The sequence below is a fragment of the Leucoraja erinacea genome, chromosome 3, assembly GCF_028641065.1.
Source record: "Leucoraja erinacea ecotype New England chromosome 3, Leri_hhj_1, whole genome shotgun sequence".
Classification (NCBI taxonomy): Eukaryota; Metazoa; Chordata; class Chondrichthyes; order Rajiformes; family Rajidae; genus Leucoraja; species Leucoraja erinaceus.
Genome location: NC_073379.1, coordinates 68,148,173 through 68,171,047, shown reverse-complemented (window position 1 = coordinate 68,171,047; position 22,875 = coordinate 68,148,173). Strand labels below are relative to the sequence as shown.

The following is a 22,875-nucleotide window of genomic DNA, read 5'->3' as shown; positions in this document are numbered from 1 at the left end:
TAAAGATGGACAGTGAAGGGGCCTGTCTGATCTGCAGCGGCAATGGTGTTCCAAAGAATGGGGCAAATGCAACAGAAAAGGCTCTCTTATACAATGGCTTCCGCAAAACCTTGGTGATCAGAGGAGCAAATACATCCGCTGAAACTTAGGCAGTGTGACAGCACTGAGCATATAGGTGGAGCAGCTCTGAGAGGTAAGGCGGGGGGCGAGGCTTTCAATGCCAGGAAAGGCCAAATAAAAGAATGGGTAAAATGAACTCGAAGGAGTACTGGGAGCCAGTGAAGGGAGGCCAAAATTGGTGTAATGTGCTCCCTCTTTCGTGTTCCAATTAAAAGGCGAGCGGCAGCGTTTTGGACCAACTGGAGACGAGCCAACGAAGCTCGTGAGACTCCAGAGTAGAGTGCGTTACAGCAATCCAGCCGAGATGAAATAAAGGCATGGATTATTGTTTCAAAATGCTGCCGCTCGAGAATGGGCTTCACCTTTGCCAGCTTCCTTTGCCAGCTAATTGAAGACTTACATAAAATCAACAAAAATATTAAACTATTATCAGTGAGTCAGCAAGCAAAGAATATTAAGAAAGGGCACAGATGGAGATTGGCGACATCACCTCCTACCCTGAACAGGATTCAGTCAATCAAGAGTCAAGAGTCAAGAGTCAATTTAATTGTCAATCCAACCAACCTCAAGATCATGATTCAACTTGGATGTGCTGAACGGCTTGGTCAATATTCACCATCATAACAGGTTCAAAGGTCAGAGCTATTTGGCTTTGACATGATTAAAATCCACACCATACCAAGTAATAGGGTTGAATCAATGTGGGGATTGTCACGCAAATGTACAAAAAAGAATTGTACAAATGCAATAACCAATTTTTTTCTTATACGATGGCAGTGCAAAAAATATGATCAGAATGCAAATACATTCAAAAGAAATTTAGACAGTGTGACAGCACTCTGTCCCTTCATCACTGGCTGACAGGCCAGGAGAGGCCAGGTAACAGCTGGGTCCAATCAGCTGCTGTTGGATGGCTACTTGAACCTTGTCAGCCTCCTCCCCATAAAACCCACGCATTATCTAGGGAGGGAGGGAAGGAAGGAAAAATGGGGGAACTATTGCAGATCCACTAATAATCTCCTATTCTGACCAAGTTGCTTTATGGAGCTAATCCCACTTATCTATGCCTGGCCAAACTTTTCCTATCCATGTACATGTTGTGGTATCGGGTTGACGCCGGGTTTGAAATTGACCACACCGACACTTGCAGTAGGATGAACTCTTGTGATGTGTTTCATTTACAATGGTAAGAAAGTCCTGGACCGCACGGGGGCACTGACCCACGCCATAGAGGCGCATGGTCCCAGCGGTCCCTGATTGCTCTTTTAAATTCTTCAAGCTATTTAAATTTCTGCTCGAGTGACTGAACATTAGCTAAATGTATGCTGCAGGATGGGGTGGGGTGGGATGGAGGGGTGCGGTGGTGGTGGAGAAGGGGGGGGATGAAAGTCCCATTATTCCAGTTATACCTCTTGTTTCCCCTCCATGACATCCTGCTTCCATGGTTTGTTTGGCCTAGCAGCTGTGCTGGTACTATCATATTCAAGGAAAAGTCTGGTAGTTCCAAAACCTGAATTGATTTGGGAGTGACTGAAAGGAGACTTACATTACTGGGTTTAATGATTTTCTTAGCACTGGAATGGATAGATTATAAGAAATGAAACGATTGTGGAAGACAGTTATAACTATTTCAGGATCACCTATATGTACCCTCCAAGCCATCTTAAATTAATATTAAGAAATCTTTTAGTTACACTAATATCTTCCTCATAAAATGATTATAAGGTCCTGAATGAAACGTGGCCAATGCTGGTCGTAGAACATGGTTTGTTAGTTTAGAAATGGTTTAATTTGATCAAAACTCTGACCAGCATATTGGACATGTTGGAAAAATTACCGTTTATGGATTTTGTATGTCAAATAATGCAGATATTAATTCACCTACATGGTGCTATATATAGTACGACATTCAGAACATCATGAAGATGTAAAACATTATATGCGATTGCTGGGTCTAGTTTTCTTCGACCATACAAATAAAGGACTGTGGAGCCCATGCAATGCAAACTGCTTATATCGATTTTTAAAGTGAAGACCAGCCAGACTTTGTTGTACAAACCACCATCTTGCCTCCTCATCTCTCCCTACCCTTCCCCACCAAAACAACACTGAATTTACAACTTACTTCACATAACAAGTGTGTACACTGTTTACTACAAAAAAGTGTTGAACGGGCATTTTTTGATTTTAGCTAGAACAAGAGCAGGAGACTTACTTTTAGCTCCTGGTGGCGGACTTTGCAGACCTCCAGAGTCATTAGAGTCATATTGATCTAGTTGGGGAAGTTCATCTGAAAACAACATTGTCGGTTATAATTGAAGACTTACATAAAATCAACAAAAATATTAAACTATTATCAGTGGCTTAGATAGCAAAGAATATTAAGAAAGGGCACATAGAAGGAGTTTGGAGACATCACCTCCTACCCTGAACAAGATTCAGTCAATCCAACCAATCTCAAGATTATGATTCCACTTGGATATGATGAACGACTTGGTTGATTTTCACCGGTTCAAAGGTCAGAGCTATTTGGCTTTGACATGATTAAAATCCACACCTTACCAAGTAGTAAGAATGAATCATTGCAGGGTTTGTCACCCAAATGTACAAACAACATTTTTTCCTTATATGACAACAGTACAAAACAAAATGTGGCCAGAATACATTCAAAAGAAACTTAGACTCCGTCCCTTAGAGATCGCTCTGATCACTACCACTGGCTGACAGGCCGGGAGAGGCCAATCCCAGCATCACTGGTAACAGCTGGGTCCAATCAGCTGCTATTGGCTGGTTATTTGAACCGTGTCCACCTATCACTATATAACTAAAAGTCTTCGTCCTTTTTGTGCCGACGATGTGCCCACAATGTGTCAATCTGGTTTTCCTATCTTCTTCTAAACACTAGGCCACAGCCTTCCTATTTTCACACATCCTACTCACGCTTTTCCCGTTATGGCGATAAACATATTCCCGTCGCATTCCCACCTATATTTACAAAGTTATTCATCCTTGAAATTTTAAAAACAGCCACAAAAACTCACCCATTTCGGAAAAGAAAATCGTAGTGACATCACAATGCACTCGCAAGGCTGGACGGGACACTCCGGGAGGGAGGGGCACTCCAGCGCTCACAGTGAATGAGGAGTGGCGGCGGCTGCCGGCGCCCGATGTCCGCCCAGTACCTGGTGGAGAGGGTGGTGCTTCGGGCCGAGCCCGGGGACTGGGCCTGGGCTGGCGCCGAGCCTGGTGCTGAAGCTGGAGTGAAGACCGAGCCCGGGGCATGGGATTGGGCCATGACCGGGGCCGAGAAAGAAGCATGCTGCCTGGTCTGGAACCAAGGACGAGCCTGGGTCCGGGGTCAGGGATGAGCACGGAGATGAAGTCGGGGCCTGCACTGGAGCCCAGGCGGTGGCTGAGCTGACGGCTGGAGTCTACAGCCAGGGCCGGGCCGGATACGAAAACCAGGCCGAGTTGTAGGTCCCGGCGCTGCTCTACGGCCTGGGTAGGTGTTGGGGCAGGGAATGGGAGTGAGGGGAGGAGGATGAGGTAAATGAGGAGGCAAGAGATGACATGGGGAATGGGGTGGCAGGAGGGGGGGGGGGGGGGGGGGGGGGGAGCGTGAAGGAGGAAGATTGGGAGGGTGGAGGAGGGAGATGGAGTGGGGATTGGGGTGGAAAGGGGGAAAAGATCCTGGGGAGATGAGGAGGGAGTGTGGGGGGATTGAGGGAGAGGAGGGGATAGGGAGGGGTAGTTACCATGTCTACACTTCCTCTCTCACCCCCACTCCCTCCCTCTCTCTACCCCACCCTCTCCCTCCCTCTCTACCCTCTCACCCACCCTCTCCCCCCCCCTCCCTCTCCCTCTCCCCCTCTCTCCCCCCTCTCTCTCTACCCCCCCTCCCTCTCCCCCCCCCCCTCTACCCCCCCCCCTCCGCCTCTACCCCTCCTCCCCCTCCCTCTCTGCCCCCTCTCCCTTTCTACCCCCCTCCCTCTTTAGGGATTGAAGAAGAAAGGCGTTGTGTCTGCACTTGGCCTAGTTGCCCATAAAGCCCACGCATTCTAGAGGGACGGAGGGAGGAATGTAAGAAAAAAAGGGAGGGAACTATTATAGATCCAAGACTAATCACCTAATCTGACCAAATGGCTTAATGTAGCTAGTCCCACTTATCTATGCCTGGCCATTATCCCTCCAAACCTTTCCTATCCATGTACCAGTTGTGGCGTTGGGTTGACGCCGGGTTTGGCATTGACCACGCCGACACTTGCAGTAGGGTGAACTCTTGTGATATGTTTTATTTACAATGGTAAGAAAGCCCAGGACCCCATGGGGGTGTTAGTTTAGAAATGGTTTAATTTGATCAAAACTCTGACCAACATATTGGACATGTTGGAAAAATTACCGTTTAAGGATTTTGTATGTCAAATAATGCAGATATTAATTCACCTACATGGTGCTATATATAGTACGACATTCAGAACATCATGAAGATGTAAAACATTATATGCGATTGCTGGGTCTAGTTTTCTTCAACCATACAAATAAATGACTGTGGAGCCCATGCAATGCAAACTGCTTATATCGATTTTTAAAGTGAAGACCAGCCAGACTTTGTTATACAAACCACCATCTTGCCTCCTCATCTCTCCCTACCCTTCCCCACCAAAACAACACTGAATTTACAACTTACTTCACATAACAAGTGTGTACACTGTTTACTACAAAAAAGTGTTGAACGGGCATTTTTTGATTTTAGCTAGAACAAGAGCAGGAGACTTACTTTTAGCTCCAGGTGGCGGACTTTGCAGACCTCCAGAGTCACTAGAGTCATATTGATCTAGTTGGGGAAGTTCATCTGAAAACAAAATTGTCGGTTATAATTGAAGACTTACATAAAATCAACAAAAATATTAAACTATTTACAAACCTATCTATATGAGATTCCACCTCCTGGAATAACTGTGCATAGTTCCTTGAAGGTGGAATCTCATATAGATAGGGTGGTAAAGAAAGCTTTTGGTGTGCTGGCCTTTATAAATCAGAGCATTGAGCATAGAAGCTGGGATATAATGTTAAAATTGTACAAGGCATTGGTGAGACCAAATCTGGAGTATGGTGTACAATTTTGGTCGCCAAATTATAGGAAGGATGTCAACAAAATAGAGAGAGTACAGAGGAGATTTACTAGAATGTTGCCTGGGTTTCAACAACTAAGTTACAGAGATAGGTTGAATAAGTTAGGTCTTTATTCTCTGGAGTGCAGAAGGTTAAGGGGGGACTTGATAGAGGTTTTTAAAATGATGAGAGGGATAGACAGAGTTGATGTGGACAAGCTTTTCCCTTTGAGAATAGGGAAGATTCAAACAAGAGGACATGACTTCAGAATTAAGGGACAGAAGTTTAGGGGTAACATGAGGGGGAACTTCTTTACTCAGAGAGTGGTAGCGGTGTCGAATGAGCTTCCAGTGGAAGTGGTGTTGGCAGGTTCATTGGTATCATTTAAAAATAAATTGGATAGGCATATGGATGAGAAGGGAATGGAGGGTTATGGTATGAGTGCAGGCAGGTGGGACTAAGGGAAAAAAAGCTGTTCGCACGGACTTGTAGGGCCGAGATGGCCTGTTTCCGTGCTGTAATTGTTATATGGTTATATGGTTATCAGTGGCTTAGATAGCAAATAATATTAAGAAAGGGCACATAGAAGGAGTTTGGAGACATCACCTACTCTGAACAAGATTCAGTCAATCTAACCAACCTCAAGATTATGATTCCACTTGGATGTGATGAACGACTTGGTTGATATTCACCATCACAACATGTTCAAAGGTCAGAGCTATTTGGCTTTGACGATAAATGAAATGATTCCACTGAAATGAAATGATGAAATGAAATGATGATTCAACGACTTGTCAGTGTATAGTTCAGAGACAACCATGCACAACATGTCCCTTGAAAGGTCAGAGCGTGGTTTGCCGCCGGCTTTGCAAACGAATTAAAATCCACACAGTATGCACTCCAAGCGGGATTTGAACCGGCTACCTTCCGGTCGAATGAACTCTTAGCCCATGTGCAGTCCGGATTGTGCTATCACTCCGGAAATCCACACCTTACCAAGTAGTAAGAATGAATCATTGCAGGGATTGTCACTCAAACATACAAAAAAATGTTTTTCCTTATATGTCAACAGTACAAAACAAAATGTAGCCAGAATACATTTAAAAGAAACTTAGACTCCGTCCCTTAGAGACCGCTCTGATCACTATCACTGGCTGACAGGCCGGGAGAGGCCAATCCCAGCATCACTGGTAACAGCTGGGTCCAATCAGCTGCTATTGGCTGGTTATTTGAACCGTGTCCACCTATCACTATATAACTAAAAATCTTCGTCCTGTTTGTGCCCACGATGTGCCCACAATGTGTCAATCTGGTTTTCCTATCTTCTGGGGTAGGGAGGGTAGTCGCCATGTCTACACTCTCTCTCTCACCCCTACCCTCTCTACCCTCCCTTCCCCTCTCCCTCCCTATCTACCCTCACTCCCACCCTCTCTACCCCCCTCCCTCTCTATCCCCTCCCTCTACCTCTATCCTCTCTACCTACCCTCCCTCCCCCCTCACTCTCTCTCCCTCTACCCTCCTCCCTCTCCCTCTCTCTCTCTCCCTCTGCCTCTCTACCCCCTCCCCCTCCCTCTCTCCCCTCCCCTTTACCCCCCTCCCCCCACTCTCTCCTCCCCCTCCTTTTCTGCCCCATCTCCCACTCTGCCCCCTCTCCCCCCCCGCCCCCCCCCCACCTTGCCCCCCCTCCCTCTTTAGGGATTGAAGAGGAAAGGCGTTGTGTCTGCACTTGGTCTAGTTGCCCATAAAGCCCACGCATTCTAGAGGGACGGAGGGACGAATGTAAGAAAAAAAAGGGAGGGAACTATTATAGATCCAAGACTAATCACCTAATCTGACCAAATTGCTTAATGTAGCTAGTCCCACTTATCAATGCCTGGCCCATATCCATCCAAATCTTTCCTATCCATGTACCGGTTGTGGGGATTGGGTTGACGCCGGGTTTGGCATTGACCACTCCGACACTTGCAGTAGTGTGAACTCTTGTGATATGTTTTATTTACAATGGTAAGAAAGCCCAGGACCACATGGGGGTGCTGAACCTCGCCATGAAGATGCATATGCGGTGGTACTGGCGATCTCTGACTTGGCCCAGCGCTCATTCCTGGTAGCGATCTCAGGTTTTGCACTGTTAATATTCTGTACACTCCTTAATTGTTATTGGTACAGGAATTATGCAAGTCTCAGTCAACCAAAGATATTAGTGCAGATTTAATACCATGTTTGTTCTGTGAAACAAAGGTCTTCAAGATTAGCTGCTATTTTTTTAATATAACTGGTTTATATTAATCAGTAAAATGACTGTACAACTAGCCAAAATTATTTGTACAAACCACATCTCCTAGTCCCTCCTTCCCACCAAAACTACACTGAATTTACCATTTACCTCACCTAACTTGTGTGTGCAATGTCTACTGCAAAATAAATGTGTTATATTCTGACTTTAGCTGGAGCAAGGGCAAAAGACTTACTTTCAGTTCTAGGTGGCGGACTGTGCAGATCATTTCCAAGTTCAAAATACTCAATGTGATCAAATTTGGGAGGAATATCTGTAAGCAAAATTGTAGCTTATAATTGTAGACTTACATAAAATCAACAAAGATATTAAACTATTATCAATGAGTCAGCAAGCAAAGAATATTAAGAAAGGGGCACAGATGGAGTTGGGAGACATTTCCTCCTACCCTGAACAGGATTCAGTCAATCCAACCAACCTCAAGATCATGATTACTCTTGGAAGTGATGTCCCTTGGTCGATATTCACCATCACAACAGGAACACGTCAGAGCCATTTGGCTTTGATATCATAAAAAGCCATAATAAGCACATACTAAACAGAAAGACTGAATCAACACACGCATTGTTCCTTAAAAGTACCAAAAAACTATATAAATGCAATAACCAATGCAATTATTTCCTTACTTTGATAATGGTACAAAAAAAAACCCCAACCTAAATGCAAAATATGTTTAAAAGACTCTGAGAAAGGTATTGGGATAAGAAAGGCTTGGAAAGCCCCCTTCGTTACTCCTTGTACACCCACAACTGTGCAGTCATGTACAAATCTAATTCAATTTTTGAAATTTGCAGACGACATCACCATTGTGGGCCAGATATTAAATAATAATGTGATGGAATGGAGGAAGGAGATTGAGAACCTCGTGACAAATATTGTTAAATCATTTGTATTCATGAATTTTCAGCAACACTCCTCACAATTATTACTGCCTCGTGGATAATGCAAGTCTCAGTAAACTAAAGATATCAGTGCAGATTTGATCCTATGTTTGTCCTGAGAAACAATTGTCTTCAATATTAGTTGCTGTATTTTTAATCATTTATTCAATTATGATCTTATTTACATCTTCTGTTAAAAAAGTAGCATGTAATTGGCAAAATAATTTAAATTGGACTTTAATCAGACAACTTTAATTAGAAACACAGCTGCTAAAAGTAGACAGAAACAGCTGCATCAAGGTGGTTTGTAAGCTTGAATCAGAAGAGGCAGATATTCATCCGTCTCCCTGGATACTAAACAGCAATCCATGATCAGGAGCACCTCATCTGCTCCCCGATCTATTCCTCCCTTCTGAATGTTTGTCAGTCACAACTCACTCCCTGTATACCAAACTCCCCATCAAATCAATGAACTCATACTCCCTTCCCCGACTGAATGAGCACTTCTGCAATACATACAGAATTCAATATACAACTTAAACATCTGGAAACAATACATGATGATGCATAAATAATGATGTGACATACTGATACTGAATTAATATGTTCTTAAATATTGTGAAATGATGCTTCATTCATATGCGGGGAATAGTTTGCATCGTAGTACATGGCTCCCAGTAACACATGGTTATTATTCAGAAGAATTCTGAATTAGCTTTACAATCCTGCACATTTCTATATAGAGATGAAAATGTCCTTGCAAATATTTTAACAATTATATAATCTAAAGAATTCAAGATTTTGCTGTGAAGTCTTACATAACACATGTAAGTACACGGGTTTCCTCTCCAAAACAGGAATCCACATGTGTTACACATTGACGAGCACTCTCAAAACTATATGAAGTAGGTCATTCAGCCCTTCGAGTCTACTTCATCATTCAGTCATGGCTGATCTATTTTTCCCTCTCTACCTAATTCTTCTGCCTTCGCCCCATAATTTCTGACATCCTTCCTAATCAAGAACCTACTAATCTTTTTCTTAAAAATATCCAAAATCCTCCACAGCGATCTGTGGCAATGAAACCACAGATTCACCATCCTTTGGCAAGAAATTCCTCATCACCGTTTTGAAGGTATACCCTTTTATTCTGAGTCTGTGCTCTGGTTCAAGGCACTCCCATTAATGGAGACATCTTTTCCATTTCCACTCTATCTGGACATCAAAATAGGAGGGAAAAAGATAGTCTTTTGATTTATCTTAACTCAATATCAAGCATTGAGCTGTGAAAGTACACCTTTAGTGTACATACTGTCATTTTGTATTGAAATGTTTTTCCATGATCTCTGCCCCAATTTACCATGAAAATAACAAGCACGACCTACAAAAAACAGCATGTGTGGCATCCTGCAGGGTCAGATAACATCCCTGGACCCGTTTTAAAGGACTGTGCAGAACAACTGAAAGATGTTTTTGCAGACATTTTTAACATCTCACTCAGCCAGGCAGTAGTGCCTAACTGCCTCAAAAGTGTCATCATCGTTCCCGTCCCGAAGAAGCCCAACCCAGCCTGTCTCAATGACTTTCATTCAGTGGCTCTCACTCCCATATTAATGAAGTGTTTTGAGGGGCTGGTCATGCAGCACATCAAAAACTGTCTACCTGACAACCTGGACCTACTACAGTTCGCTTACAGAACCAACAGAGGACGCAGTCTCTACAATACCCAACCTCGCACTATCACATCTCGACCGGAAGAACATCTATGCCAGGATCCTCTTCATAGACTTCAGCTCAGCTTGTAATACAATCATCCCACAGCAGCTGGTGGAGAAGCTGAAGCTGTTGAAGGTGGACACTGGCACCTGCAACTGGGTCCTTAATTTTTTGACACAGCGGCAGCAGACAGTCAGGGTGGGCAGCAGGACGTCAAGAACCATCGCAGTGAGCACTGGCTCACCCCAAGGCTGTGTCCTAAGCCCCCTGCTGTTCAGTCTGCTGACTCATGACTGTACTGCCAGATTCAGCAATAATTATATCAACAAGTTCACTGATGACACAACAGTGGTGGGTCTCATCAGTGACAACAATGAGTTGGCGTACAGGATGGAGGTGGAGCTGCTTACGGAGCGGTGCTGATCTCACAATCTCACCCTCAACGTGGAAAAGACAAAGGAGATGGTGATCGATTTCAGGATTGCTGGAAAACACCATCACACACTGCTGCATATTGATGGAGCTGCTGTTGAGAGGGTCAGCAGTGTGAAGTTCTTGGGACTTCACCTGGCGGACGACCGGACCTCAACGACCAACACCACAGCAGTCATCAAAAGAGCACAGCAGCGGCTCCACCCCATCCAGAGACTAAGAAAAGCAGGTCTCCCTACTGTTCACCTAACGACCTTCTACAGGGGCACCATCGAGAGTATACTGACCTACGGCATCACTGCCTGGTTTAGGAGCTGCAAGGCTTATGAACAAAGACAACTTAACAGGACTGTGAAGACAGCCAGTAGGATCATTGGTGCTCCACTCCCTTTCCTGTTGGAGATCTATCAGAAGCGCAGCATCCGCTGAGCCATCTCCATTATTAAGGACCCCTATCACCCATCACACCACATCTGCTCCATTCTGCCATCTGGGAAGAGGTACAGGAGCATCAGCTACAAAACCAGCAGGATGCTACACAGCTTCTTCCCACAGGCAATAAAACTGGTTAACAGACTGTGTCCCATCCCCATACATCATACACCAACACATACTTTGACAGCTAGACTTGTCAAAGCAAAGCCACTGTTCAGTCTGAATGTCTGTTTTTAGTTCAATTTTTAGGTCTATTTCAGATATGTTAATTTTAAAGTTGTATGTATTTACTCTGCTTTTATTAACTGCACTGACAGGAACTGATTGAGAAACAATTTTTTGTTTCTTCTGAGTATGTAAGTACTCAGTGAAAATGACATTAAAGTAAATACTGAATACTGGATCCTACGCTCAGATAGATAGATAGATAGATAGATAGATAGATAGATAGATAGATAGATAGATAGATAGATAGATAGATAGATAGCCTTTTATTGTCATTCAGACTGAAGTCTGAACGAAATTGCAGCAGTCATACATATAATACAATACAATAAAACAACAATAAACACACATTAACATCCACCACAGTGAGTCCACCCAGCATCTCCTCACTGTGATGAAGCCAAAAGTCTTAGATCTGCAGTCTCTTCCCTCCTCTTCTCCCTCTGCGCTGGGGCGATACACCCCCCCGGGCGATGTTAAAAGCAGCACCACGGCTCAAACACCACGGCCCGGGGTGGTTGAAGCTGCCGCCCACCAGTCCTGCAGACGCAGCCGCTGGCCCACGGCCGAACCCCGGACTCAGGCCACCACCGCCAGAACACCGTCCCAGCCACCCTCACGTGAGTACTGCGCCATCTTCAGCCTCGGGCTGGGCCGCCCCGACTTGGGCGTCGCTTCTCCCCCCGGACCGGGCCGCCCCGACTTGGGCGTCGCTTCTCCCCCGGACTGGGCCGTCCTGACTTGGGCGTCGCTTCTTCCCCGGGCTGGGTTGCCCCGACTTGGGCGCCGAACCTCCCTCGGGCTGCCAGCGCCGCACCTTCCCGAGCTCGGCCGCTCCGACGGGAGCCTCGTTCCACCCTCGGGCTGGTCGTCCTCATGGGAGCGTCCCAGCCTCTTCCAGCCCTGAGTCGGACCACCCTCACGGGAGCGAGCTCAGGGCGAGTCCTGACGGTGCTCTGCCTCCCGAGCCTCGAGGTCGTCAGCTCCATTAGGCCTCAGCGCAGACGGAGGCAAAGAAGGGGAATACGACAAAAAGGTCGTATTCCCCCGCAGGGAGAGACTGCAAACCCCGTTTCAACCCCCCCCCCCCCCCCCAAAAACACAAGCTAAAACCAAAAAACTAGACTAACCAAAACAAAGTAAACAACATAAAAAACACAAAACAACGAGACTGCCGGTAAGCCGCTGCAGCCAGAGCTCTCCATATAATCAGCACATAGATTATACAAGTACAATATACAAGATTGTATAACATTTAGAATGATGCATCTATTCTTCAGCCATTCCTACTTCAATAAAATGATTTAAAAAGCATTCCTAAAATAGTTCTCGTATGTGGACATAAAAGATTCCATATCCGATTGTTTATACTCACATTTTTGCAATACATTTCCAGAGAAAACAATAAAGCAATCCTTTGACAGAGCCAAAATGAGCATAAATTTCACCACTCACCGAAAAAAACAGCAGACTTCAGTTGAATTGCAGTTTGACACAGAGTAAACTCGCCTTGTAAATAGCTATCGACAGTGAAATTATATTCCCAATACAGGAATAAAGCCTTCCGTAAATCACACAAGAATGCATTATTTATTGTCCAGTATAAGACTCCCATCCTCGGTCCGTAGATGTTGTCAGTGTCAAATCCACCAGTTAAGTGCTTTAACGAACAGCAAAAAGTGATGATGGGGGTGAGGGAAAGGGCAGTTGCCAGGACCTTTGCTTCTTTGCACAACTATTAATTCCATGTATTGATATTTCAAACAGCTTACTGTATTCTATTAGCCTGTGAGCTAAACTATGCATTTTTACTTCAGGCCCATAATTGTGTGTACATTCAAATGGTCTAAACAATTCAAGTGGCCGAGAGATAATTTGATTAGTTGAAAAGAAGGCAATGGAACATCAATTATTAATGAATTTAGTCAAGATAAATTACATCTTTTCATACTTACATCTGTTAACATCCAGAGGAATTCCAATTCCCAGGCAGTTCGCAGACTCCGGGCTTTCCGGGAGTGGCAGGTCCTCACAGTTCGGCAACTGAATTTGCTGAAGAATGAACGGGTTTGACCTTGCATAGACATATTCTGCACTGCACAGATAACTTTCCAGAATATCACACTCGGCCCGACATAATTCACGTGGTTTGAGAACAGAGGAGTCTTCATCACAGAGTGGGAACACAAAATGACAGAAGGCCGGAAAGGCAAATTGTGAGCACTGATCGGACAACATTATGGAAGTAACATTCGCATTCTGTCCAGCTGAAATGGTAAACACATGTTAATAGCTCAGAGGTATATGAAGCCTATAACATAAGAAATGGCTTGTCCCAGTTGCTTGCATACATTTACCAGCAACTTGGATATAATTCATAAACAATGCAAATTATCAAGAATAATGCTCAAGAGCCAAAATATTATTGAAGAAAATGTGCGAATTTTATTTGAGCCATTTCATCCAATGAGCTTTTATTTACAAAAAGGTGTTTTATTAAATAGAGTACACTATTAGTTGAAACTGACTACTCAATTAAATGTATAAGCAGCTTTAAAGATGCTTGTTTTAACATGTGCTCTTCATTTGAAATTTCTCATCCTTCAGTAAATTACTTCATCTGCGCAACATATCTATCATGTTGTGACTTCAGCTCTTTTATTAAATAATTTGCATTGGTTTGTACTTGAACCAAAACATAACTACTTGATTTAAATTGTCTTTAAATCAGACAACTTTGATCCTAGATTTAGGTTTATTATTGTCAAGTGGGCCGATAGCTTTATTTTGCAATGCTATCCAAACAGATCAGATATTGCTGTGCATAAATACAATCTAATCAAACTCAAGCACAACAGAAAGAGCAAAGGGGAAGATACAGAGCGCAGTGGAGCACATCAGTTCAATAGACAAAGTCCAGTGTATTAGTTTTAATTTAAAGATTCAGTACGGAAACAAGCCCATCTTTGACCTACCGAGTCTGCGCCAATCAGGAATCCCCGTACACTAACACCATCCTGCACACACTGGGGACAATTTACATTTATTCCAAGCCAATTAACCTACAAACCTGTACATCTTCGGAGTGTGGGAGGAAACCAGAGATCCCAGGGAAAACCCATGCAGTTCATGGGGAGAAAGTACAAACACCGTACACAGCAACTCTACCGCTGCGCCACTGTGCTGCCCTAGAAATGAATATTCAACCCTAATCCCTGAAGTAACTTTGTAAATTCATAAGTGATAGGAGCAGAATTAGGCCATTTGGCCCATGACATCTACTCCATCATTCAATCATGGCTAATCTATCTATCTTAACCACATTCACCTACCTCTTAACCCCACAATCTGCATACTATTAAATTCCATGTGTCTCTCCATAGTGCACCCCTGACACCTGCTCCAGCTAATCTGATCTCCCATACATTTGCACGTTCTCACTGTGGCCACATGTCTCCCTCACAATCTTTTGGTTTCCTTAAAATCTCAAAGATTCCATGTGTTAATTACACTGTAATAGTACACAGTTGAGTGAGGGATGGTGGCACAGAATAGGCACAACTATTTGGAAGAATAAACTGTGCTGTGGGTGGCTAGACTTAGCTCCAGAACACATGGAAGAAAAAAGTAAAAATCTATTGAACAATATGATAAGCCAAAGGCTTAGTTGCCAATTGATAGCATTGGTCGGTCATTGTGTAGATTCAAAGCATATTCTCACAAAATGTGCAGGTCATTTGCACGTTCTCAAGCATGGTGATCTATCTCTCCCTCCACATTCTGTCTCCCCATAACCTCTGACATCTGTTTGGTTCCCTAAATAAACTGACTCTCTCCAAGATGTGGCAAAGATTCCACAGTAGATTTTCTCACTTTAATTTAGCCACCTTGTATATTCCCTCTAGTACTCCACTTTCATCTCCCTGAGTGACCTTGGGAGTTGATGGAAATGTAACCCCAGCCTCAGAATAGATTCTGATCAGCTTGATCTACTGAGGTTTCTTGATCTTGAACTTATTCTTAAACTTATTCTTTGCTGTTAGATCTATGGGACTTCCTACATTTCTTCATTTTAGTCTATGAATACTAATATTACTCTTTTACTTTGATACTTATAGTGAATCAGAAATATCGAACAATCAAACCACTTTCTTGCCAGAGCAATGCTGCAAACATTATTCAAAATAAATGGTCATAGCTAGATGCGATATGAACTTGATTGCAATGTAAACCAGATATTACTCCCTCCAACCCGTGTGCATACACTTCTCCCAGTATCCCAGTCATCCAGCTACTTTCCTCTCCTCCCTATGCCCATTTCCAATCCTAGAGTCCCACATTTCCCTTTTATTTTCCCTCTTTCCCCTCCCCCATATCCTTCTCTCCATTTGACTCGCCTATCGCTTACCAGGTTCTCCCTCCATGATATAAAGAAACTACAGTTCTTGATAACTTTTGCATACATGGGGCGTCAGGCATACGTACCATGAGTCAGAGTTGTCCCCTGCCTTGTGGGCAAGAACTTTTTTAAATAACATCCTCGACATATGCTTCCCAACTCCATTACCAAATGTTCTAGAATCCCATTCCTTCACCTGGTGTCTTCACTCCACCAATTTGTATTGATCGAACTGCCTTGTTTGGGTATCTGCCTACCACCCCACACTGGGGTGTGACCACATATCAAAACTCCACCCAAGTGTTGGTCTAATCTCTCCAAGGAAGTAAGGTTATGCACTCGGCCACCTTGCTCCATTCTACAATGACTGATCAAAGCTGCCGCTCCAGTGTCCAATGTCCTATCCTCCTAATATTCCTGACTACAACCCACCTCCTCCCCTCACATCGAAGCCCATAGCTCAGCACTATTTTATCATGGACAACCCCTTAAGCCTTGTGTGTATTAGAATCCAGCTGTTGGGCATCCTGCACAAAGTTGCAGCTATTGCAAACCTATCAAGACATTGAAGAATTTCAATTCTCCCATAGCTTCCTCAAACTGCAAATCATTCATCGCAAATATAGTTTCCATCAAAACTTCCACCACTACATATAATTACATCCAGAACATGCTTATAACTTTTCACAAGGTCAAATTCAGATATACAACAGAAAAATGGCAGACTGTTAAAGATCACACTTCAATTTAAACCAGCATCAGCAGTTCCTTCTTGCACCTTACACTTGGCTAGTTAAATGGTGAATATTTAAATTCTATAGCTGCTGTCTACTAGATATAACAAATTTAAAGTGTGTTTTATTTTAAGATTGATAAGCTTACTTTCATTTTTACTTTATATTCCATTAGTCTTAAAATACATAATCCTCCATCATTAAACAGCTCCTACGAGACAGAGACAAGTGCAATAGTTCACACAACCATAAAGAAGTAAAAAGAAAATTTGAAAACTGCAAATTCTGGAATTTTATAATATAAAATAAAAATGCTGTCAACAGAACAGAAAGCAACTTTGGAAGGAGAATCACAGGAAATATTTCAGGTTTGAGACTTCGCATTGATGAATTAAAATTAAAATGTCGCAAAAAAAGCATAATGTAAAAAATAATCTGATATTATATTAAAATGAAAATGCTGCTGCGATTGAAGTGTCATTCCAGAGGATAATAAACATTTGTGGGGGGTTTTTCCAGAGGGAAGCAGTAGAAATGGTTGCTCCTCTGCTGTGCTTACCAATAATTTGGTTTTCAATTTCCTCCTGCATATCGAGAGATTCAACATAAATGTTATTGTCTTTAATGAATCGAGCACATGTAACTCCTCTGTATCGCTGACAGAATCCATCTCCTTCACTGCAGAAAATAAATTATTCTTGTTAAGAAAACTGTTTTTGGTGCTTTGCAATATTACAAATGGCATTGATATTTGCTGTTGCAAATGTGCTTAGCCCTCTGGCTAGTTTGAAAGAAAGACCTACAGTGTAGCTGACAGAATTACAACTGACTATTCATCTTAAGGCAGTAAATTGATGACACTAAAGTCAATACCATAAGATTTCCTTTTGTGACTCTGAGTCAATCTCTTGTAGCTAATTCTTCCATCAAGTTCTTATATTAGGATGTTTATATTATGGTAGAGATACTATATCAATGGATCTAATTTTTTTTGTTTTATCTGTAACTTCCTTCATGAACCAGGACGTTCATAGTTCAATGTAGACCGTGGGCCGCGGTGCTTTTTCGTTTCATTTCATGACGCAAATCACGTATCTACCTGTATTTATACCATATTGTGTAAAAATATTATATAAATTATACCTGAAACTCGCCAAGAACAAAACCTGCACATATTTTTTAAATATGAGAAAAACCTCCAATTTTCCGAGTAGTAATTGTCCAATCAAAGTACGTTTGACATTGAGTCAGACGTCAATTCACCAATCAAGCACTTTGTTTCATGCCAGCTAGGCAGCGAGCACACTGGGATCATGGCTGTCTCCAAATAACATCACAACAATAGCAAGGTTTTGAAGTAAGAAAGGCAATGAGTTTGCTGATAATTTTGTTTTACAACTGATTTATCTTTGACTGACGGAGCCGGCGCTATGGGGGTGCTGAAGGCAGCCTGGGCGGCATGCAAGGCAGTGCTGCTCCCTGCCACGTTGACATTCGGTGTAATCGTGGCGTCGGGTGGGCTGCTGCTGATGATCCAGAAGGGCACGCTGGCTCAGGTGGACGCGCTGAGCGGCCACACGACTGGAGCCCGCAGCCGGTCCCAAAGCGGCTCCAGCTCCTGCCGTGGGCAGTTCTAGAAGGCGGGCAAGTTAGGGTTAGGCATTTTCCTCTCAGTGGAAGATGCCTTAGCCTTCCCCTAGCCTGGCAGTGCCCCAGTCCCACTATGGCCGTGACCCCCATTCTGCATACTGGCAATCAGTGGGGTTCAGTAAATTGGGGAACGCACAGGATCTGCCCTCACCCATTAATTAGACAGGTTCAGGAGCCGGTGAAAACTAGGACCTCTGCGGGAGTCCCGGATTCAATTTTCCCATATACAGCTTTATATTATTGAGCACAAGAGAGCGCTGTTACTTTTTCTAATTAGCTTAATTAATTAGTGTGCAACTTTTTGCACTGACGAGTTTGGAATTCCTTATCACTGTTGTTTTATCTAAATCTGTTCCAAATTTCAAGTAGATACCAGACATGGGTCACGAAAGGTAAAATCTAGAGCCATTTTGGCACCTCGGCCCACGGCCTAATGCTTACAAGAATGATTGCTTGCCCATTATGTGATGCGAGTCATACTCAAATTCTAAATATAAGCAAATTATTGGTATTCACAGCATACTTAAGCATTAACAAACACTTTTATTTGTTACTAGACAAAGTGGGACCCGTTCCCTCAACGTGTGGTTGTGGGGGGTGGAGGTGGCCTGCGGCATCACACATACACACTAACCCCCCCCCCCCCCCCCTTGATATTATATTAATATCATTCACTTGCTCCTTTTCCCCATCACCTGCCCTATCCACTCACGCATAGCCCCCACTGAGCAGGCGCGGTTAGAGGGAGAGGGAGGGGGGTAGAGAGGAAGAGGGGGACGGGGGAAGAGAGGGAGAGGGTGAGAGGGTAGAGAGGGAGGGTAGAGGGAGGAGAAGGGGGTAGTGATTGAGGGGGGGGGGGGGGGGGGACCACGGCATTACGGGGGAGGGCTGTCCCCGAACACAATACTCCACAAATCACCCATAGGTCCCAATTACTCACCACTCCTAGAGAGGGGGGGGGGGGGGGGGGGGGGGGGGAGAGGGGGGGGGGGAGGGGGGAGGGGGGGGGGGGGGGAGAGGGAGGGGGGGGGGGGGGGGGGGGGGGTGGGGGGGGGGGGGGGGGGGGAGGGGGAGGGGGGGGGGGGGGGGGGGGGGGGGGGGGGGGGAGGGGGGGGGGGAGGGGGAGGGAGGGAGAGAGAGGGGAGAGAGAGAGGGAGGGGGTTAGAGAGGGAGAGGGGGGTAGAGAGGGAGGGGGTAAAGAGGGAGGGGTTTAGAGGGAGGGAGGGGGGTAGAGAGAGGGGGGGGGTTAAGAGGGGGGGGTAGGGAGGGGGTAGAGAGGGAGAGGGGTAGATAGGGAGAGGGGTAGATAGGGAGAGGGGTAGATAGGGTGGGGGTAGATAGGGGGGGGGGGGGATAGGTGGGGGGTGGATAGGGTGGGGGGTGGATAGGTGGGGGGTGGATAGGGAGGTGGGTAGAGAGGGAGGGGGTAGAGAAGGACGGGGACAACTTGTTCTATTTGATCTTATTTGATTGTGCACAGCAGGTTGATTGCATTTGTGGAAACAGGTGAAGGTTGCAATCTCCCACCCCTGTCCCATTGTGATGTCATATGTAAATGAGATGGCACTGTGACATCATCAATGGAAATTGCTGCAAGATTCTCCCACGGAAAAGCAGTTAATTTTTTCAAATAAACTATTAAAACTTAAAAAAACTTCGTAAAAAAAGGTTGGAATGCAATGGAATGACGTTTATCCCCTATCCCTTCCTCGGACAATACATTTTTCACCCCCCCAGGTTTCTTCTTTATCTAACACCCTGTTATCTTTTTCATCTCTGGCCCTTGTACCTTACTCCACCATAGGCCAATCGCCATCAACCCCCCCCCTCCCCCCCCCCCACACCTATCGACTACAACTTACCAGGTTTTGCCCCACCCCACCTATCTTTTCCAGCTCCCCGTCGCCTCTCCCCAACTCAATTATTCTGAAGAAGGCTCACGACCAAACATTGTCCATCCAATCCCTCCCCAGATGTTGCTAGATCCACTAGATTCCCCAAACACTTTGTTTTTTGCTCCAGATTCCAGCATTTGCAGTTTCTTGCATCTCCATTAAACCGTGCAGACCCTTACTTGGATTAACATAATCTGAGGATCTTCAAAAATATACTGTTAAATAGCTGACTCTGATCATAGTACTTACTGTCCATTGAGTTCCGAATCGAGTGTTAATAGAGAATTACCTTTAAGAAAAGAACAGGACAATAATAAAAGTTAATATCTGGCAAGCTAAAACTCTTAATATAAAATACAGAAATATAGACACCTCTAATGCAGGGAATCAGATAAGACTTCTTGACCTACAGAGCGGCCAAAACATGGAACTCACTACCACAAGGCGTATTTAAAGAGAAGATATTCATTTAGGCAGAAGCCAGAAGCCGGACACCAGGAAAAAGGGAAAATCTTTTATGGAGTTAGATGTGTTGGGATGGAAAGAGATTCAGTGCAGCATTAAGCGTAGATTTGGTCGAGTGAAATAATTTATCATCATATTAATCATCATTCATCAACCACCTAATTTATGCTCTTTATTTGTCAAGGCATCTGCATTTTCTATTTCTTCAGTTTGGCTTACTCAAAGAGCCACATCACTTCATTCACTGCACATCCATGTGCCTATCTAAAAGCCTCTAAAATGCCATTGTTGAATCTGCCACCACCACCACCACCCTTGGCACCATGTACAGGGCACCCACCACTGTGTGTAAGAAACTGGCCCCATACTTCTCCTATAAACTCTCACCTTAAAGTTACACCCTCTAGTTTTTGACATTTCAACCCTGGCAAATATGTTCTGTTTACAATATCTATGCCTCTCATAATTTTAAATTGGGTTTCCCCTCAGCCTCCAACATTCCCAAGTTTGTCCAACCTCTCCTTATAGCTAATATCCTGTAGTCCTGGCAGCATTCTAGTAAATCTTTTCTGCACCCGCTTCAAGGTCTCCACATCCTTCCTGCAATGGGGCGACCAGAATTGCACACAATACTCCAAAGGCGGCCAAACCAAAGTTTTATAAAGCTGCAACAAGAGTTCCTGATTCTTAAACTCAATGCCATGTCATGTGAAGGCAAGCATGCCATCTGCCTTCTTTACCACTCTTATTTACTTGTGTTACCGCTTTGAGGGGGCTTTGGATTTAGACCCCGAGATCCCCTCTACCACATCAATGCTTGATCTTGCCATTCTTCTTCTTACGTATGGCGTGCACAGCCTAAAGTTGGAGGACAACTTGTTCTATTTGATCTTATTTGATTGTGCATGCCAGGTTGATTGCATTGGTCGAAACAGGGCAGACCACGTGAAGGTAGCAATCTCCCATCCCATCTTGCCATTAACTGTATACTTTCCCCTTAAATTTCCCATAAGGCAGTCTAACAATATTCACTGTGTTTGTTGCTGGCTTATGATCTGGCCAAAAGCACATTTTGTGATGCTTGAGGGTCACAGCAAATAATGTTTGCATTGATGAACTGCTCAAATGTTGATCATTTGAATGGAAATTCAATGGAGGTGGAGCCAATATGGAGGGATTTCTAATGGACCATGTCTGTCATAAGTGCTGTGGATTTCTCCTGGAGATAATGGTCCTAACTGTAATCCAGAAGAATCTACTCTACCTGTTCCAGGAGAGCCCTCTGAAGGAAACCCTCTCCCATTTCCAGCAATACCCACATTTTCAGCAATAAAATGATGAGAGGCATAAATCAGAAGACTTGATAGAGGTCTTTAAAATGATGAGAGGGATAGACAGAGTTGATGTGGACAAGCTTTTCCCTTTGAGAATAGGGAAGATTCAAACAAGAGGACATGACTTCAGAATTAAGGGACAGAAGTTTAGGGGTAACATGAGGGGGAACGTCTTTACTCAGAGAGTGGTAGCGGTGTGGAATGAGCTTCCAGTGGAAGTGGTGGAGGCAGGTTCGTTGGTATCATTTAAAAATAAATTGGATAGGCATATGGATGAGAAGGGTTTTTGGTATGAGAGGGTTATGGTATGAGTGCAGGCAGGTGGGACAAAGGGAAAAAAGTTGTTCGGCATGGACTTGTAGGGCCGGGATGGCCTGTTGGCCTGTTTCCGTGCTGTAATTGTTATATGGTTATATGGTTACATTGTAAACAGAACATATTTGCTAGGGTTGAAATGTCAAAAACTAGTGGGTGTATCTTTAAGGTGGGAGCTTAAAGGAGAAGTGTGGGGCCACATTTCTAGCAATAGGGCTTTGGTTTAAATCATGCAAACATGTACCATGGGCCCAGCAATTGCTATCCTCTTAAAACTGCCATTTTATTATGCAATGACTCAGAACATACAACTTTGTCAAAGCCTTTATGTAAATAAAAGCTAGCTCTTTACATAGAACTTCATTAAAGTAAACAGCAAATCAGAACCGGGTGAAGGGTGGCTAAAGATATTAAATAGGTAAATCTCTCTCAATCTCTTTATTTTTATTTCCTTTCTGTCTCTCTATGTCTTTTTCTTTTTCTTCTCTTTTTTCTACTCTGTCCACTTCTACCTTTTATTTGGGCTTTCTTTACTATCTCACGAACTAACACTACAGCTTATGATATTCTTTTCTTTTCTATCTTGACCTCTCATTTTCTGTTCTATTCTGAAAAGAAAAAAAAAGTTTACAAAAAAAGTAAACAGCAAATGATTTGCAATGTAGCAGGAAGCATTCAACCTTCTCAGTATGCGAGAGATGCACCAGTCAATAACAAGCTTCACAGCTGTATCTGCATTCATTGGAATTAAGCCTTTTACATGTCTGTGTGAAGACATTAGAATGAAAATACAACGTTTTCTTGCCAAAGTACAGGTTGAAACTCTCCAATCTGGTATTCTGCAGACTGGTAACTCCCGTTGTTATGCA

The 22,875-nt window shown here is 43.9% G+C and overlaps 1 protein-coding gene across 2 annotated transcripts in view; it reads right to left on the bottom strand.

Annotated features, from left to right (window-relative positions):
• Window positions 1–22,875, bottom strand: part of LOC129695683 (tyrosine-protein kinase transmembrane receptor ROR2-like) — a 59,736-nt gene that overhangs the window by 25,114 nt on the left and 11,747 nt on the right. The window contains exons 2-7 of one of the 2 annotated variants that reach the window (XM_055632856.1): window positions 20,142–20,181; window positions 16,907–17,025; window positions 13,170–13,481; window positions 7,701–7,778; window positions 4,898–4,972; window positions 2,336–2,410 (exon numbers count right to left, since the gene is read on the bottom strand). In XM_055632856.1, the coding sequence (XP_055488831.1) occupies window positions 2,336–2,410; window positions 4,898–4,972; window positions 7,701–7,778; window positions 13,170–13,481; window positions 16,907–17,025; window positions 20,142–20,181 (699 nt within the window). The remainder of the gene's footprint in view (window positions 1–2,335; window positions 2,411–4,897; window positions 4,973–7,700; window positions 7,779–13,169; window positions 13,482–16,906; window positions 17,026–20,141; window positions 20,182–22,875) is intronic. The other variant, XM_055632857.1, reaches the window with a different exon arrangement.